This window comes from Pholcus phalangioides, unplaced genomic scaffold (assembly GCF_987345545.1).
Source record: "Pholcus phalangioides strain wild (caught in Gottingen) unplaced genomic scaffold, Ppha-v1.0 ptg000042l_1, whole genome shotgun sequence".
NCBI classification, from domain to species: Eukaryota; Metazoa; Arthropoda; class Arachnida; order Araneae; family Pholcidae; genus Pholcus; species Pholcus phalangioides.
Genome location: NW_028301628.1, coordinates 13555256 through 13574801, shown reverse-complemented (window position 1 = coordinate 13574801; position 19546 = coordinate 13555256). Strand labels below are relative to the sequence as shown.

Here is a 19546-nt window from a genome sequence, read left to right as displayed (position 1 = left end):
ATAACCATAATCACCTATACAGTTAAACTTGGTTAATTCTAAGCTCAAAGGGACAACAAAAAAGTTTGAATCGCCCAGTTCATCAGTAAAGGATAACTATATTCTCACAAATAGTAAAAAACTCTTAATAATTACAAAAATGTATTGAATGCTATCACATACATTGACAGTTCCCTCATTCTTGCAACTAGTGTTTGTATGAAATAGAAAGAATCACAAAAACTATTTGGTTTATAAATTTGTAATTTTAATTTGCTTTCTTTTCGATACTCTTAAACATTGTGCAAAATTATCAAGTTGATTTAAAGAAGTGATTTTCTGGCTTCAACAGCTATTTTTCTTCTCACATATCTGAAACTTCAGTAAATATTGGAATTGGAAACTGTTTCTTCCTTAAAGCCTGTTTCATCCTCTTCATCAGACTATTTAATATATATGTATATGTGAATTTATTCTCTACTTATTCACCAACGTCTGCATCCATAAGTAAGTAACCACAATAAATAAAGTAACTAATAATAAGCTTAAGTAAACCACAATTTTTTTTTGCTTGTTAAAGTTGAACAAGCCTATGAACCTTGTTTGGACATGGTGAAGACTGTTGCTAAGCTATATTGATATTCCAAAATAAAAAACAATAATTCTAGAGAGACATCGATCTTCAACACATTTTACCAGACAAGTGACTGGGATTTCAGCACTAAAGCTTTTAAACATTTGATCTATGTAGAGATTACTACTCTCATATACAAACTTTCATATCACTTGAGTGGGAGCATTTGCATGTACTAATAAAGAACTGATAAAACTCCAGCTGCCCATGGAAAAGCCAATGTGTGTGGAAAAAAGCTAGTGTGTGGAACTTGGAAAGCCAGCATAGCTTTTTACTTGGAGAAACAACAAAAAGTTCAGATTTTGTCAATTGTAATTTTTTCGGTGTTGGCTACTTGTTATATTTTGAAAAAGATCAGTAAACAGGATAATAGGATAAAAAAAAGGTTGACCAAAATTTAGCCACAAATTCTGAGGAAAAAAAAAACCATTTTCCAAATGAAATAACTGAATTATCCCAAACATGAGGAAAGATCAAATTAAACAGGTAATTTTAACATAAAATTGAACAGGAAACTCAAGGGGAATTCCTGAAATTTGAATTTTCCAAAATTCCAATTAACCAAGTTCGCCTATATAATGATATCACTCTTTGGTATTGTTGAAAGTTTACTTTCATGGAAATTTATTCACTTTCTAATTTCATCAAAATATTTATGATTGCCATTATATTTCTTACAGGATGAACTCGAAAGATGTTCTGCTGTCCAAAATGGATGAGTGTTTGGAGTTTTTGAAAGACACTGGAGTTTTAGAAACAGATGAATGCTTTAGTCAGATATCTGAAACCCTGAATGTACATAAAAACATTCTCATGAACCTATGCCCTGGTTAGAATGAAAATTCAGTCTCATACCCATGGCCATTTTTAACTTGTGAAGTGTGTTGCTTTTTTTTGTTGAACCTTTACTATCGGTACTTTTTTTAAAATCTGATGTACAAATTTTTTTTGGTTTAGATGACTTTGAAAGGGAGCCGGTTGCTTCAACTGATTCATATGGTGGTAAAATTTTAAGTCGAGCCCAACTAAAAGAGGTGAGTTGGCTCTTATTGATGTACATGAAGCAAGTATGGTTATGTTATGATGACATAGCTGCCAACTTTAGGTAATAAGAATTAGGGTGATTTTCACACACAGATCCAAATTCTGTACAGAAACCGTCCATACAGACAAATATAAAAAGGGATTTTTAAAAACTAAAGTACAGATTTTTTCAGAAATAAAAGTGAAATCATGAGAATTATTTTCTCCCTTTGGAAAAATGTGATATCATACTAGCCATCAACTCATAGTACAAAGACGCCAATTATCCTCAAACAGTAAATTCAAACTATCTGATGTTACTCCACTCAAATCAAAATCACTGCAACATAAAATTGTCACCAGGCAAGGAAACAGGACAGACAGACTAAACAGGGCATATGGGCATTCGGTAAATAGGCCATCTCGTCGATTCAACTGTGAAGCAGCCAAACTGATGCTGACTGTTTCATGATTTTTGTCTTTTCTTGGTCGAAATGAAATATTTCTTCTTGATTTAACTCAATGGCATAAATTAATTTAACGCATGTGACGTGATTTGGTGGAAAAAACACAGGAAGCAGACTTTTTACAAGTATATTCTTCGATAATAATCCCCCCACAAAATTAGGAATATTTTTCAATCACGGTCGAAATTCGTGAGAGAAATATATTTTTTGGGAGTCCCAGACGTAGAAATTTGAGAGCCTTCTAGAAAATCTGGGAGACATGGCAGCTATGATGACCATATACAGTGGAATCTTGGTCTATTTATCGAATGCCCATATGTCCTGTTTAGTCTGTCTGTCCCGTTTCTTTGCCACAAAGTCACACAAAAAAACATGAAAGTATTTAGTATAGAATTTTTTATCAACTGACAAAACAGTGATTCGATTACGTGCAATGTTTAAATTCATATTGAGCAAGTTTGTCTAAATGAGGTTCAACTGCAATACTTTATTATTATGCCAGGCTGGGAAGTTCCTTTTTCGGTATGAAATTGATGCAAAAAGTAATTTTTAATGAAGAAAAAATATCTTCTCTGGTTCATATTTGATTTGTGGTTAGTATACTAATCAAATCACCAATGATTTATGGCACAGCAGCAAACTGCCTGGGTGCATTATAATTTGTAGATCATACCATAATAACCCGAAAGAAACATCCATGGACCATGATTAGTGGTTACCATGTTCATGATAATCTTATAATGTTGCTGATTGATATTTAAGTTAATACAGAATACTTACTTCAAACAGATTAAGAAATGATGTGAAATATAAAGTTGCAATAGATGGAAGCAGTTCATATTTTTTTGCGTGAAACTAGATAAAAGTATATTTAGTCATATAGATGAGAAATGTCATCCTGTTGACTATTTTTTGGAAGACAACTTATCTTTGTTATTTACACAGAGACAAAACTTCACGTTAGGTTCACAACACATACATGCACAGCTTCTAGCATGGCCCAGGTCTTTTTTGACTACCTGCTAAAATCTCTTCATTGAGATAGAGTAGCTGGCCATGATCTAATTAGGAGGAGGCTGGTTATCTTTGATTGCTGTGATATAAAATTGTCACATAGTATATTAATTTCTATCTTTTTTTAGCGAATACATCTCAGAATAAAATCAAAGCCTTCCAAATTTGAAAGATGCCGGGAGAATACTGTTGAGTCTTTGTCATCATTTTTCAAGTTAGAAAATTTGTTTTTCAAGAACTTTACATATTTTGAATTTTTTATTTTGGCTATGTAAATTTTATGTGTTAAATATATCAACATTTCTAAGAAAGATTTTCCGAATATTCATGCTGAGATGTACTTGTGTGCATAAGTTAATTGTCTCTTCCGGGAATCAAATCCTGGTCCTCTTGGGATTTGCACGAACTAAATTTAATTATTTGTTGTTATATATTTGTTTACTTAGAAAACTTCATCCACCCAGTGAGTTGCCTCTTCATGAAGTTTTGTATTTTGATAATGCTGCATCAGTAAAACGTCATTTAATGCTAGTCCCTAGGATCAATTTACATAAGAACCTGATTAATCCCCAGACAGTTCTGAAGGTGAGACTTCATGAAATTATTTTTTGCGTAATTCCAAGTATAGTATCATAACATAGCAATACTTTATGTGGTCTGGCTTGAGGTGTTTTTGTGATTAACTGTAAATTTGCATACCACCTAATATTTATTAGACAAGAACAAGTAGGAGCGCAGTAGCCCAGGTCGATAAGATACTCGCCTAAAGTACCAAAGAATGTTCCGAGGTGTCGCTCGTTCTATACCTGATTCATCCTTGTCAGAAACTTTCTTGACGCAGAGGTATGACACAAATGGCCACAACGTGACCACAGAAAAATATAGCTACCACAGGTAGTCTCACACTAAGGGGTTAGCCCACCAACCTTTCAGTGAGTATAAAAACACAAAAAATGTCGAAGGCTACTGTTTGAAATCTGGAATGATTTGTAGGTCCCAACAATAATTGTAATTAGCCCTTTTGTGAAGGTGATCATGGTGTGACAAAAATGATCAAATTGATTGAATAACAAGTACTTTTGTTGGTATTGGATGAAATTGTCTTTGTGAAGCTATACTGGAAAAATATTTTGCGAAACCTTCTGTGTATTATATCTGTGTTTAAACCCTATATTAAATGAGGAGAAAGTAGTATTGTCCTCCAGACACAAGATAAGACTTAGCTACATCACATCCAGGGCCTGCTTCTCATAAGGTCATGCCGTGGGCAAATATGAATTTTCGGAAGGGGTATATATAGTGTTCTTTGAGAAGAGGGAGGACTGTGCCTATAATACAAAGGCAGCCAATTTTGGGCCCCCTGAAAATTTCTGGGCCCTGAGCAAGAGGCCTGTTTGCTCATGCGACAAATGCCCTGTTTACATCATGTTGGGTAGATGGAGTAGTAAACAATAGTAGTACTATTGTTTTCTAGATGGAGTAGCCAAACGAGGAAGCTCAGTTGCTGATGAGATTTTTGATGTACACTCACTTTACCTATAAGAAAAGAATAGAATCATCCAATGCGGCATGATGTAACTAAGTTTAATCTAGTGCTTAGAGGACTGCACTCACAAGAGGAGAAAAATTTGACAAATGTTCCTTTGCAGACAGTAACTTTGATATAGCTATGCTGGAAAAACCTGAAGGCAGGTAATTCATGACATCCAAATTGATGTATGATTTTACTTAAACAGCCGTGAAATTTTCAGGTCTTAAATTTTTTTCATTTTTACAGTGTGATTGTTGCGGAATAAATACCGAAAACGAAACAAGCCCATCTATGCCTGATATTTGTCTGTTGTACAAATTACATCTGGAATGTGGGAAGCTTATCAATTTACAAGATTGGTTAGAGGTGAGTGATAATTTTTATATAGCTGTAGTTCACAAAAATAGATAAGTCATAAAAATGATTATCATTTATGAGAAATCTGTTAGGTAAAGGTGGGGGGGGGGAAGCTTTTAAAAATAACTTGCCTGGGGACTCATAGTGCTCTTGAGGTATCTATGCTGAACCACAATATCTATAATTGCTTTTCACTATAAGTTGCTTTGTCTTCACAAACTATGACTGGAATGAAAGGAAAAGCATCACACAACATGAACAAGACAAAAGCAGAGCTTCATTTTTTTTTCTTTTCAAATTTATTGTTATACCCTCATATATATATATATAATTGATTTTCTGTCTGTCTGTGTTCTCTATACAAATCTACAATTTTAGATCGATCGTCGCCAAATTTAGCATATATACCAAATGAGACCCGACTTGAACGATAGGCTACTTTAAAATTTCGTCAGAGCAGGTCAAATGCCCCAAATGGGCAAAAAACTGTAGGGGCAACAATGGTTTTTGGGCCTCAATAATCACTTTCTGAACGTTTACTTTGGTTACCGTGGTTCCCTAGCAATGAGTTTCAGACGTGTATATGCCTTTACAATGGTTTGTCACTTCCGTAATCATGTTACTATATGTATAAAATAGTTCATGCTTTTGTAATGGTTTGCCTAATAGATGCCATAATCATCATCAGTATCACTTTGAGGGTCAGGCAAAGGATGATCCCCATTGAAATCAGTGTTAAAATTGCAGATTTTACTGTGGAAATACGAATATTTAGTGGGGTTTTCTACTAAATCAATAATTTTAAAAATTGTATAGAATTCTCGATTTTTGAAATATTGAGTTCGCTTAGAGATATATGAAGCCCAGGAGATTAAATATGAAGTAATTAGCCCCGGACCTACTTTTGCGTTGGATATCCATGCAATAACATAGATTTTAACTTTTTATTTACATCTGCTCAAGCATGAAAATTCCACAGCTTTAATTAAGTATTTTTTAAAGCTGAAACACGCAGATGGATAACTTGAAGTTTGAGGGGGGGGGGGGGGATCGAAATACCTAGTGGCCCTTAAAAAAAGTAAAACAATTCATTTCTACGTTTCTTTAAATCTAGATTTGTTTATTTCATGAACCCTGCAATACGCAGGAAGTCGCCATGTTGGTTAACTTAGACACGGTTTGTATGTCCCTCAAAGAAAGAGGGAGATATCACGTGATCCAAAAAGCCTCATTGAAGATAACCCGGGCAATGCTGGGTATTATAGCTATTTATATATATTTGAAATGAATATGACTGATGTATAATTTGAAATTTTGATCTGAATTTTTAATGTCTAGTTTGAAAAAAAAATCCAATTATTTTTTACAATTTCTTAAATTTATAAATAATGAATCTTGTGCGACTTTCACAACTGTCATTAACAAGATGAACGTTTTTTTTTACATTATTTGGCCATCATGTTTGGAAACTCATGAACATAAACAGCCAGACAAGCTTTCATTATGTTTTTCGAATCTAAAGAGTATATTTTCAGATAATATGTATGAAGTGTTAACACTAGAACAGTCGGAGCAGTCATTTTGACGGTTTTTGATTTTGAAAACGCTTTAATCTCAGCAGTATTTCACATACATACTCCATTTTTGGTGACTTTTCATTATTTTTGTACTTATCTCTGTGTACAAAAATTTGAAGATATTGAAGGTTTCGTTCAGTAGATATCGACGTTTATACCTAGAAAGGCCAAGAGCAGTCATTTTATACAAATACAACACACCAATAGGCAAAATGCCCAACAAGGTGGCTGAAAAAAAGATGCCCATAATAAATGTGGATGTCATATATTTCAAAACCAACCAGAGAATTCCCCGTTCACCATAACTCGTTGTGACCTATCTTTTAACCACGATTCTATACAATTCAGGAAGTTGCCCCCAATCTCAATCTTGTGTAAACGCTTCAAGAGTTTACCATGTTGGACCTGATCGAATGCCTTCTGGAAATCAAGGTAAACAACATCTACATTTTTGCCCTTACCTAAAGCCTTCATCGCGTGATCATAGAAGCAAAGCAGGTTAGTCACACGTGACTTCCTCTTCCTAAACCCATGCTGATTATCCGACTATACATTATTCTCGTCTATCCACTTCACAAAATGCCTTTTGATAATTTTCGAGAGGGAGCTCGTCAAACTCACTGGACGATAATTGGACACAGCCTCTACTACCCTTTTTAAATATCGGAACAACATTAGCAAGTTTCCAATCCCTTGGGACGATACCCTCGGCAACACTACTCTTGTATATCTGTGTGACTGGCCCCAACAATTCATTAGCACATTCCCTGAAGACCCTGGGATAGATATCATCTGGTGCTTTGCTTGCACATATGGTCTTTGAAAACTTCTGCTAACCTTCCTCTTAAAACATCAAAGTTAGTTCTCAGAAAACAAGGAACCAGTCTTTTGTTATCAACCTTACCCGAAGAAAAGTTACAGTGAAAACCGATGACACGATGATCGCTGGAAGAAATCTCGTCCCCCATCGAAACATGTTCAACAAGATCCTCAGAACTAGTAAGAACTAAATCCAAAATAGCAGTACCCCTAGTGGCTTCTGATACATGCTGATACAAAAAATTGTTGAGCACCAACTTAAAAAAGTCTCTTTCATATTCATCTCCAGCTGAAAGGTTCTCCCAATCGATACCCGGGTAATCTAAATCCCCTAGTATGACAACGCTCTTACGCTTACACATGTAGGAAATTTCATCATGAAGTTTGGCCATGTAGTTTGGATCCCTATTCGGTGTGGATTGTAACAAACCCCCAACAATAAGTTTATGATGTCTTTTGTTTTCAAGCTCAACCCATATAGTTTCAATATCACTTCTCTTTATGTTACACTCTTTAGCCTTCAAACATGATTTCATGAATATATCAACACTCCACCCCTTTTCCTATCAGATCTATTTCTTAAAAAAGTATCGTATCCTGAGATGTGTAAGAAAGATTCTGTAATGGCTATAAGGCACCGTTCAAGTATTACGTAAGCAAATTTTTAGCCATTTTTGACCCCCTTTCCCCCCCCCCCTTGTCAGCAAAATTTTGTCATCAGCTCTGCCCCTCTGAATCCCAACTCATATTTTCATAAAGGGTGGTTGATGACGTAAGCATTATCCAAACCCCCCCCCCCCCCATCAATGATGACGTAATACTTGAATGGCCCCTAAGATCCAGGCCCTCCACAACTATCATAGTTTCTAAAAAAATCTTTCTTATTACCCAAGCTCCTGGCATTAATTAGCACACATTTTAATTTGCCCGGTGATTTAGTGTCAATTGAGAAGCCATCCAAGTCAGAGGTGAGGTGGGTAATTCTCAGTACTGTTGTGATTATCATTAACTAAACCCGCATTCCCAGCTATGTGGTATGGGAGTAAAAAACCTGACCTAAGCCTATCGTAAACCTCCCATTTAGATGGATCCCATCCCAACAAAGCCACCTTTCGGTAAATGTGGGAAGCTCCAAGAATGTGACCTCAAGTGAGGAGCAAATGTCCTTCAGGCCTTAATTGAATTGGTGGATCCTACTCCTATACCCCTACTACCCCTTGGCAGCACTGAAATCACTGCACATCTGAACCCCCCCCCCCCCAGCGGATAATAGTTAGTAAATCCCGATACTCTGACAGACTCGCTAGTATTCGCTCCTATCTAATTTCGTTCCCACCTATAGAATTACAAGGGCAACTTTCGGCAGTGAAAAACATCTCGAACTTTGGTAATCTTTCCCCCCCCCCCCATGATTATCCTATCACTATCCCCCCCCCCTCTACCTCATCCATGATCACCCATTCACCCTTTAAACCAGTGATTCCCAACGTGAGCGTTAACGCCTCCTTCGGGGCGATGGAATGTTCCAGGGGGGCGGTAGAAGCTACGGGTATAGCATAGGACTCTATGGGTTAGATTGCATTGGGGTGCGCTGGGAGAAAAAAAAATTCTGAAGAAGGGAGCGATGGGACAAAAAAGGTTGGGAAACTATACTCTAAACTGTCATTGTTCGTGGAGATTGCTTCTTCATCAACAGGTGGCTCGAGGAAAAGTGGCTCCATTGTAATCATATATGTAAATTGTATATGTTTTCTCATTGTGGTGGGCGTTGATGTATACTTTCACTTTTTGGTTTATTCCCTATCATTCTCTGATGGCACACACAACACAACATATATTCACGAGTAACATACCAATAAGAAAAAATAAATAAAATAATGCTATTTGTTGCATCATATAATAGGCAATCTAAAGAGTCTATTGACAGGGACAATATATATCCAAAATCAAAACCCTATATCTTAATTGAACTATAGCCTCTGCTATCAAAGTTGAGGAAACTTTTTTTTCTGATTGTTCACCTGGCAAGCTTAGTTTTTGTTTTGACATTTCATAATTTTTCATGCCACCGTCTGCTTTGAAAGCTTCTTAGGTGGAAACAGAAGTTCATTCATAGTTTGTAGAAATGGCTCTTAGAAAAAATATGCATTAGAACAAAATAGTCTAATTTTGTCAGAGCTGAATGATATTTTGAACAATAAATCTGAGGAGATTATACTTATGATGCAACTGACAACGAAAATCATGATTTTTCTGCTATATCTACCCGAAAGAGAAAGTGGTGATTTCAGAAGTGACTGGTCTGAATCAGATAATACTCACGAAAAGAAAGACAAAGATGTATTTTTTAAATTGTATATCCTTCATAAGTTAATTTGTGGTATGAAATTTTAATGATACCCTAGTTTTTCCTCAATACAGCAAATTTACAGTGGCATAATAGTATATATCCATATAGTGAGCGAACAACTAAATAAGTCTCGTTATCAAAATGTAGCAATGTACGATGTGATATAAATGCAGTGTTTATCTATCTTTTTTAATGATAAATCTTGTCCATAGTTGCTCTCTAATGTTTCATACTTATAGTTGGAAATTCATTTTATGGACACCCTGTATGCTTAAAAAAACGCAAATTCTTCATAATTAACAAATTAACCATGTCGGATAATGCTTGTTAGTATTTTTTATTGTAAAAATTTAGTGAGATTAAATATATTGCGCTGAAGAGAAGCAGCAGTCAAAATAACTGCCAGCGGCCTTTTTAGGTATAACATATAGTCCAGCCCTTCTAGTGTTAAATTATTTTTCCACTCGTTATATTCCACCATCTACTTTCCCCTTAATTACCATACTGACTTAGTTTGAATGGTATTACAAAAGTTGTTTCTACACTCACTATTTACATTGACCAGCTGAAATTAATATTTCTTTAAGTATTGTGCAGAATAAAAGATGCTTTGTATAAAGATTTCACTGCGCATTGCTTACAGGCATTCAAATCCATAAAAGAATGTCATGGGAACAACAGTCATAAAAATAAAGATTCTGTTTTGAATAAAGACAAGGAGTTGAAGTATCCTTTTTCAATGTCATATCCTTTTCGTCTTGTCATTTATTTTGATTGGCTTATAATTCACAAAAAAAAATCAAATTTTATTATCTGATTATTTGTGCCTTTCATAAAATCATAATGATAACCCAAAAATAAAGAAATGTGCCGTAATAATATACAATGAAACACCTATGTAATGACACTCAAGGAACTAGAGAAATATATCGCTATAAAGGAGTTATTGTCATAGATTGATAGAATATATTACCACTATGGAAATTGCAATTGAGATTAATATTATTTTTACCAAAAAAGAAATTATCTGTAATTTTCTATGAAAAGTTCCTGAAAAATCTTACACTTGTGGTATTTTCACCATAAATTTATCGAAATATCTGTTATTCGCAAAGCAGTGTGTGATTGCCAAAAATTAGGAAAATTTTCATTTTTTTAACTTAAAAATTTCAATCTAAAAAGCCTTTTTTAGTTCGTTCAACCATCTCTCACTCAAAAATTTCAGATATCACCCCCGCTTATCGTTGACTTTCATAGTACAAGAGACACGTCAAGTTTCCAGGCCTCAAAAAATGGAAAATGACCCTACCCCAAAGGTATGAAGAAATATTTATAACAACAACAAAGAACTTTAAAATATACAAGAGAAATGTGAAAATTTACTAACTGGCCAATCCATATAGCATTTGTTGTGATAACACAATGCAAATCGCAGTCGACTTAAGCAGGGTTTAGCTATTTTGTGTGGAGTTTTCTCTCCGTTAAATTCAGTATTATACCAACCATAAGAACAAAAAATGCTGCTATCAAGGTTCTACTGTAATAACAAATCCGAATTTTTTTGGAGTATGTGAAGTAATTTTTAATGTACATAGTAAAAGTTGATTTACATTTTTTAAAGTGGACCTCTCATTATATTGTGTATGTTGGGAGAGATAAAGAAGAAGCGTGTCGTAATGAAAGTATGATATAATAGATTACAATCTATCATCTCTGGTTGATCAAATTTAACAGAGGTTCCAATAAACACAAATACAAAGCCACAGCAGGCAAAATACCCGACAAGGTGGCTGAGATGCTTAATTTTATGTTTTTGTCTATACCTATATCATTTCTATTTATCATAATATTGTTATTCTTAATGCACATCAAAGTCTTCGTTTCATGCAAGCTGTGTCTGAACTTCAGATTATTGGATTTGTTAAGCAAACAAAAAGAAAGACTGATCATGTTGCTCGATTGACTTTTGAAACTCGCTGATTCTGTGTTACTATTTGGAGAAACTGGAAGAGACAATTTATTATTTTTTTATGAATTGTGTAATTTTTCTGAATAAATTTTATTATAATCACATACAATTTTGGTACCTGCCATTATATGCACCCTGTTAGAAACGAATATTCAGATAGAACCTTTGAAATAATATTTATTATCAAAGCTCAACTTTATTTTCTTAACCCTCAGTTTGCGCTGAATTTTTTTCCAAAGAAATTTTTAAACACAAAGTTCTTAAAATGATATATGCATATATATTCTAGTTAACATTTTTTTTATTAGAGTGAAACCTCACTACAATGATATTCAATATAATGATAAATTCCTCTGTGATGGTATTTTTAAAAATCTTGTTTGGATTTGCCTAATGTTAAACACCTCTCGATACAATATCCTCTACTATAAATCCCTCTATAACAATATTTTTAGAGATTTTGAAACTGTGGTTACAACAAATTTTTTTATATTCACTCGAAATCGTCGTAAATGTAATTTTAATTTCACTATTTGTTTTCATTCTTCCAAGAGCATCTAATAACATCAGTGCTTTGCACCACAAATGGCAATGAAGGTGTTGATATTGCCACTTTCTCTATAAGACACAAAAGTGCAATACAGTGAACTTCTTTACAGGGACAAGGCATCTAGATGAATTTCATTAATCAACTAATAAATTCCAGTTGTGCACAACGAATAAATATTTAAAAGCACGTTTTGTTGTGGTATTAATAATGCAGATTCAGAAAAGATGCCAACAAGAGCATAAATCTGGTGTCATGTGATAACATAGCCTCTCGATATAATGATAATTCCTTTACAACGATAGTTTTTTTGTCCCAGAGAATATCGTTATATCAAGGTGTGTCTGTATTTCTCTCTGTATTTTCTAACAGGTTTGCTTGTACCATGTAGGATCATTGTACATTGTTGAGTAGTGATAAAGTGCTTGCCTGCCCTCAATCACTATTTTGATGATTGGGGGTTTGAACTCAGATTCTCTGCATCACACTTTTTTATTATATTATACAGTGAAACCTGTACAAAATGGAATGCCAAGAGATTGAAACATTCCATTTTATAAAGGTGTACACACACACACACATAAAAGCGTTAATTAATTCCCAGTGAAATACTTCGGTTACGAAACAGGATTTACAAATGAATTACCTTCGTTAGCCGAGGTATCATATTTGTAATGTATGAGTTTGAGTGCCATCTATCTTTCAGAAAAACAACTAAAAAAGTTTTTTTACTCAGCCATTCAGAAAAGAGGACAAGTTTTATCTGACTATTCTCCTGAAGCTTAGGGTTAATTAAATCAGTTTCTAGAAAAATGTCATTATTTTGCTTAAGAGCAAATTTTAATCATAGTAAAAAAGGATTTCATATCACATTTAGATGTTCCAACTTTTGGAATCCAGAAATTCTCCCGAAGGGGGGGGGGGGGGGTAAAACTTGATCAAAAAATTAATAAATTCACAAAATCCAAAAAAAAATTTCATCAATTAGAAAAAAGTCCCCCCCCCCCCCTCCGGCAAATATAATTCCATGCAAAATAGAAATCACATCTACATATACTGTTCATGTTTCCTTTCGTGGATTCTATCAATGATTGATAATCTTGGGTATATGAACTCTTAAAAGCTTTATATAGCTTGAAGTTTTATATTTTCTTTCTAAAGACATATTTAATCGAAGCCAGACTTAAAACTAAAAAAACTTCAAAATACAAAGCTGCTGACGAAAAAACTTGTGTTTACCGCATGGCTGTTAATGGGATACAATAATGATTACACAGGAATTTCGGCAACCAAGGTCATGCTCCTGATAAATGATTGGTGATAAACGCTATGTAAACAAAGTCACATCTTTGCCAGTTGCTTAAATGTGTCACCAAGACTTTTTTACGGCTGCTCGGTGGAAATGACCATGGCTGTCCTCTATGGGTGTTTTCCCTAACAATGTCAGCAGTCATTGACGCCACGACAACGTGAAAGCTCATGTAAAATCTAATTTTCTGCCAAAATCCGAAGAGCAGGAGGAAGGATGAAAAATCTGGAGAGTTGGCAGGTCGGCACATTAAACTTTTATAAAAGGCCAGTTGATTGTAAAACATTATCAGGGAGCTTTTGAAATTATTGGATCTTGGGTTTAGCATTCTGGTAATGATCTGTGCATTCCCACCAATGAATTAAAAAAAAAAAGTTAGAATAAAAGTAATGCATAGCAACATTTTTTTTATCTTCTCAGAATTAAAAAAAGGGGAAGAGAGAGAGAGAGATGATATGCAGTCACTTATAATTCAAACTAAAGAATTCAGATGTTCTTTCAACATATCATCCACAGATATAAGCAGGAAATTACTGCAATCAAAAAATATACTGAGTTTAAGAAGCATATGCACATGAAAAATTACATTTGTTCTATACTTATGAAATTTAAATCAGAGGGATAAATTTAATATTTTTTACGAGGGAAAAAATGGTGTGAATATAAAGTTTAATAATAATTATGCGTCTATAAAAGTTAAAGAAAACACAAGAAGAAAAACACACACACACACACATTCAAATATTTTAGATATACCATAACACCATATTCTCCCACATTAGCTCTCAGCATGCCCAAAAACAGTCAGGGAGACCAGCATACCGAGAATCTTGCTTTGCTGCCATGCAGGAAATTTGAGTCATAGATTCCAGATAATTCTTAAACATGTACACACTGAGAATCAACTGATGAAACAAAAGTTTGCTTTTGCTACTGCAAATATTAATTTATTAAAAATGTGTATAACCATATGTGTTTGCAGTAGATTATGTGAATTAAATGGAAATATAATTATATTATGAAACATTTTTTTAATACATGATAATGTGTATATAAAATTGAAATAAATTAATAAAAAAATTTAAAGAATTACAGTGCAAAACATATTCTAATCCAAAAGAAAAAGCATATTTTTTCAATCTCTAAAAACATGCAGAATACAGTATCTGTATTTTGTATTAGATTGACTGCCATCAAATTAGGGCAATAAGTAGATCATTTCATCTTTGTCAAATTCCTGGGCAAAAAACATTTGCTACAGTGAAAACTGCTATTCTTATATTACTTATTTCATAGCTGCCAACTTTTGAAAATGAAAATTCTGGAGATTTTCGCTCGAACCCGTATTTTATGCTAAAACCACTCCCTAATAAATACAAAAGGGATGATTTTTCCAAATAAAATAGAGATTTTCCATGTATAAAAGTTAAAGCATTGGGGAATAAAATCCCTACACAAAAAACAAGTGAAATTGGAGGCCAAAACTTCAAAATGGTGATCTAATTAAATAAATATTGTGTTCAATCAGAAACGCTGTGAACAAATATTCTGCGCGAATGACCCCAAAATTATCGGAAGATGAAGGGGAAAAAGCGTCAATTTTTGAAGAACACTGACTTTTTGTGACACTTGCTTGATGTTTTTTTTTCATTTCACATGAGTGATGATGGCAGTCTGACCGATGTTTATGTCCGTAACACAACTTGCACAAAAAGGAAAAGGTGTTTTTTTTCTGGAACATTTGATGAAACGAAATTCATTGGAATAAGTATCTTTAAAATTGATTAAATATGTTTTTGCTTATCAGTATTCATGTTTTGTTATATCGCATGTACGTAAGTTCAACAAGAGAAATTTTGACTATATGTGCGTCACTATAATCTTCAATTATTATTCAGGACTATTGGCTGCTAAGCTATTTCCCTGCACAATAAGACAAACAACTTTCTTGTTACAATCAGAGAGGGTTTGTAAAATGGGGAATTTCCCTATTTACAACGTTTGATGTCATTTCGAAAGGAGAAAAAAAAAAAAGAGGCTTCTTGCCCCACAAAAAATTCCTTAGAGATTGTTTTCATAAGCGGGGATTTTTTTAAATGCAGTAGAGAATTTTTAGGGACAATTAGGGATTTTTTTGTGCTTTTCGTAAAAATTTGGGAGATTTAAGAACTTTTCGGGAGGTCGAGGGATGAAGCTAAAATTCGGGAGACTTGGCAGCTATGTTATTTATTTCACATTTAATATAAACTGATGTCAGTGTTTTTTTAGATGTATGCTAAGATCCTTATTAAACCTCACTTTTTTTCATGCCGGAAATGGACCAGACTAGAACATTCAAAAAGCTGGCATTCCCCCTCCCTCCAATTATTCTCGATACTCGAGGTGAACCAAGATGACTTTGGATTATACTGAAAACTCTGTCTGAAAAGCAATACAAAAACTTTCAGGGATGCGGAAACTTCACTATATTTATTTTGTAGTAAATATATCATATACAATTGTGTAGTGAAAATTCAAGGTCCATCCCTGGGCCAACAGGCTAATTAGAACTTATCTGATTAAATTGTTCTAACATGTTTTCTTTGGACCAACATATTCATACTTACTCGTATCATTTTAATTATTGATTCACTGGCTTAATTCATTGGATTAGGGCTGAAAAGACCCATGTCCTCTTTATAACAGGCTCCAGCAATGGGTAATCAATATACCAAAAATATGTTTTACTTTTTTAAAAATAAATTTAGTATAGACAAGCCTGCAAAAAATTCTGGCCTGAAATCTTACCAAAGACCCTGGCATGGGATCAAGACCACCTTTTGTCAGGGATGCAGATATGCGACAAGTTGTCTTCAAACTAAAACTACTGGCATTCCCAGGACAAATGAAACATGCTCTTGGCAAAAAATAGAAAGAGCGAAGTTCTTTAACTCTAGAGTACTTCTATGTCTCAGAGACGTAGAGGTATAGGCAGTTAACATGCAGTTTTTATCAGCTTTTTTTTAGTTAGTATTCTAGGGTTAAGGAACTTAAATTCCAGCACCTTGGATTATCCAGAATCTTGAATTTTTGGGACTCGGATTATCAAGACTCTACAGTAGGGATCTTCAGCCCGTGGCCCGCCGAAACATTTCGATCGATTGACGTAATATCATTCAAAAATAAGGCACAAAAGAAGATTTAGACAAAAAAAAAAAAAGTCCCTCAGCCTCATATAGACTCATAACAAGGACAGGCTGATCAGTGTACAGTATTTAGCTTCTTAATAAGGCCTTTAACGCAAGAGAAACCACACAGTACACTTTTCACGATAAATAACTTTGAGTACATCCCATTCTCCTTGAGTGGGAGAAAGCAGAAATGAACGGAATTTCTATGGTATCATATTTCTCGGGTGAATGGTTGCGAAAGGAGCAGGTGGATGTATGCATCTTGATCGGTTGGAAGGAGATTTGTACAATATTGGTACAGTTAGTTTACTTCTGTTTTTGGTCTTTGAAGCCTTTTAGTCTTTAAATGAGTGCATGATGGCGAACTGTGTTAGCAAAAATAAGAAAGTTGAAGAAAAAGTGGCCATCCCTTTATTTTTTCGTCGAACACAAGGCTAAAACAGTTTGTCTCATTTGCAATGAGAGCGTAGCCATGATGAAAGAATATAATATTAAGAGACATTACGATACACCAAGCATAATGTGAAGTATTCTGAATTGGAGGGACATTTTCTAAGTGAAAAAGTCAATGAACCGAAATTGAAGCTGAACTGTCAACAGTCATTATTCTTTGGAAGAAATGAACAGTCTGAAAATTCTGTTCGTGTTAGTTATATAATAGCCGAAAAAATTGAGAAACGTGGGAAGCCCTTCGTTGATGGAGAATTTGTTAAAGAATGTCTTCAGTCTGCAGTTGATGTACTTTGCCCATCACAGGCTCAAGCTGTTTCGAACATTAGTTTATGTGGTGTGACAGTAGCAAGATGCGTGGAGGATCTGTCAGCAGATGTATTCAAGACTTTCGAATCCAAATGTGAGGAATTTTTGTTTTACTCAGTAGCTATGGATGAATCGACAGATGCAACAAATACCACACAAGCAGCCATTTTTTATTTGTGGTTTCGACAAAAACTTCAAAATTGTTGAGGAGTTAGCTAGTATCATTGCACTTAAGGATACTACACGAAGTTTCGACTTATATTCAAGTTTGGCAGAAACATTGGCCAAATGTGAGTTGGACTTGGGCAACATATTTGCCATAACTACAGATGGTGCTTCCTCTATGACCGGTCAGAAGACAGGGGTAATCACATTGATAAAATCAGATGCCGATAAATGTGGGAATATGAAGATGATGGCTTTCCACTGCATCATACACCAGGGAAACTTGTGCAAAAAAATTTTCTCCAACTTTGAACATGTAATGTCTGTTGTAATGAAAGCGGTTAACTTCATTCGATCCAAAGGACTTAACCATAGACAGTTTCAAAAATTCTTACAGGATTTGGAAGCTGAGTATGGCGATGTTATTTATTATACAGAAGTACGCTTGTTGAGCCAGGGAAAGATGCTTCAGCGCCTGTTTTCCTTGAAGGAGGAAGTTGATGAATTCATGAAATCCAAAGGAAAACTTATTGGAGAATTTCACGATAAAAAGTGGGTGAGAGATTTCACATTTCTTGTCGATATCACTGGTCATTTGAATGATCTAAACCAGTGTTTCTCAAAGTGGGCAATGTCGCCCCCCGGTGGGCGATGGAATGGTCCAAGGGGGCGATAGAACCTACTGATTTAACATTGGATCCTATGGGTTTACTTGAGTTGGGGGGCGATGAGAGGAAAAAATTTCTGATGAAGGGGGCGATGGAACAAAAAGTTTGGGAGACGATGATCTAAACTATCACTTATTGGGAAAAGATCTACTTGTCCATAATCTTTATGACTATGTGAAAGCGCTCGAAACTAAATTAGTCCTTTGGGAACGTCAATTGCAAAAGAAAAATTGCATATATTTTCCTAAATTGTTGGAGTTGGTAAATACATCTACAACTTGGAAACTGGACGATTATGTACAGTGCATTTCAAATCTGAGAATGAAATTCAGAAGCAGATTTTCAGACTTCTGCGAGAACAAAATTTCTATGAAAATGTTTTCCTCACCATTCTTGGTCGATATCAAAACTGTTCTACCAGAGCTACAATTAGAATTTGTAGATTTGCAATGTGACTCTGCAGTGCCAAATGCAAGTTTTTTGAAATTCCTTCATTAATTGGTTTTTATTTTAAGTATGTGTCCAAAGAAAGGTATCCAGGTATACGCAAACATGCATTGTTCATTAGGGTGGAACGAGAATTTTTTTTAAAAATAGAATTTAAAATATGCCTTTATATGAAGAAATGCCATTCCTAATTTTTCCCCCCAAAATTCAAACTTCTTGAGGTTCCTCATTGCCCCTGAAGTTTTACGCACATGTAGAATTCTGTAACATGAGGCCGCGGAGGAGGCTTTCCTATTCCCCTGAACGTGATTCATTCAGTGACTTCGATGTTTTCCCCTTGTTTTCAGTATTCATCTGCAATCTTATCCCTGAGAGAGTGTATAGCAGTCAAAATGATGACCAGAAGCTTTTATTGTTGTGACATTTTAGGAAATCCTAAAGAGTAGGATTCTCGGGTCTCGTCCACCCATGGCGATGTTGATCTTTGTTATTTGCTGACTCAACGCAGTATAAACGCACAACAATCAAGAAAAGATCCAGCTATTGCAGACATTCTTGAAATTATCGTGCCAAAGACAGGAAATATTTGGAAAACTGCTGCAATTCCTACGGTTTCTCACCAACGGATTTGCAAAAGACTTTTACTGTAAATACAAGAATCTTCAGAAAAATATGAAAACAAGGAAAGATTCTCAAACTTGAGTTTGAGAATGCTCAAGTTGAACATGAAATCCTTTTAGTGCGAAGCACAGAAATTGTTT

At 34.7% G+C, this 19546-nt stretch overlaps 1 protein-coding gene across 4 annotated transcripts in view; it reads left to right on the top strand.

Annotated features, from left to right (window-relative positions):
- The window catches only part of Orc3 (origin recognition complex subunit 3), a 54611-nt gene extending 42782 nt beyond the window's left edge, over nt 1-11829 (top strand). For all 4 annotated transcript variants that reach the window (XM_089254745.1, XM_089254746.1, XM_089254747.1 and 1 more), the window contains 7 exons: nt 1294-1442; nt 1571-1647; nt 3246-3331; nt 3564-3702; nt 4895-5014; nt 10395-10477; nt 11626-11829. In XM_089254745.1, coding sequence (XP_089110871.1) covers nt 1294-1442; nt 1571-1647; nt 3246-3331; nt 3564-3702; nt 4895-5014; nt 10395-10477; nt 11626-11731 — 760 coding nt within the window. In that variant the 3' untranslated portion in view covers nt 11732-11829. The remainder of the gene's footprint in view (nt 1-1293; nt 1443-1570; nt 1648-3245; nt 3332-3563; nt 3703-4894; nt 5015-10394; nt 10478-11625) is intronic.
- Nucleotides 11830-19546: the final 7717 nt, after the last annotated feature.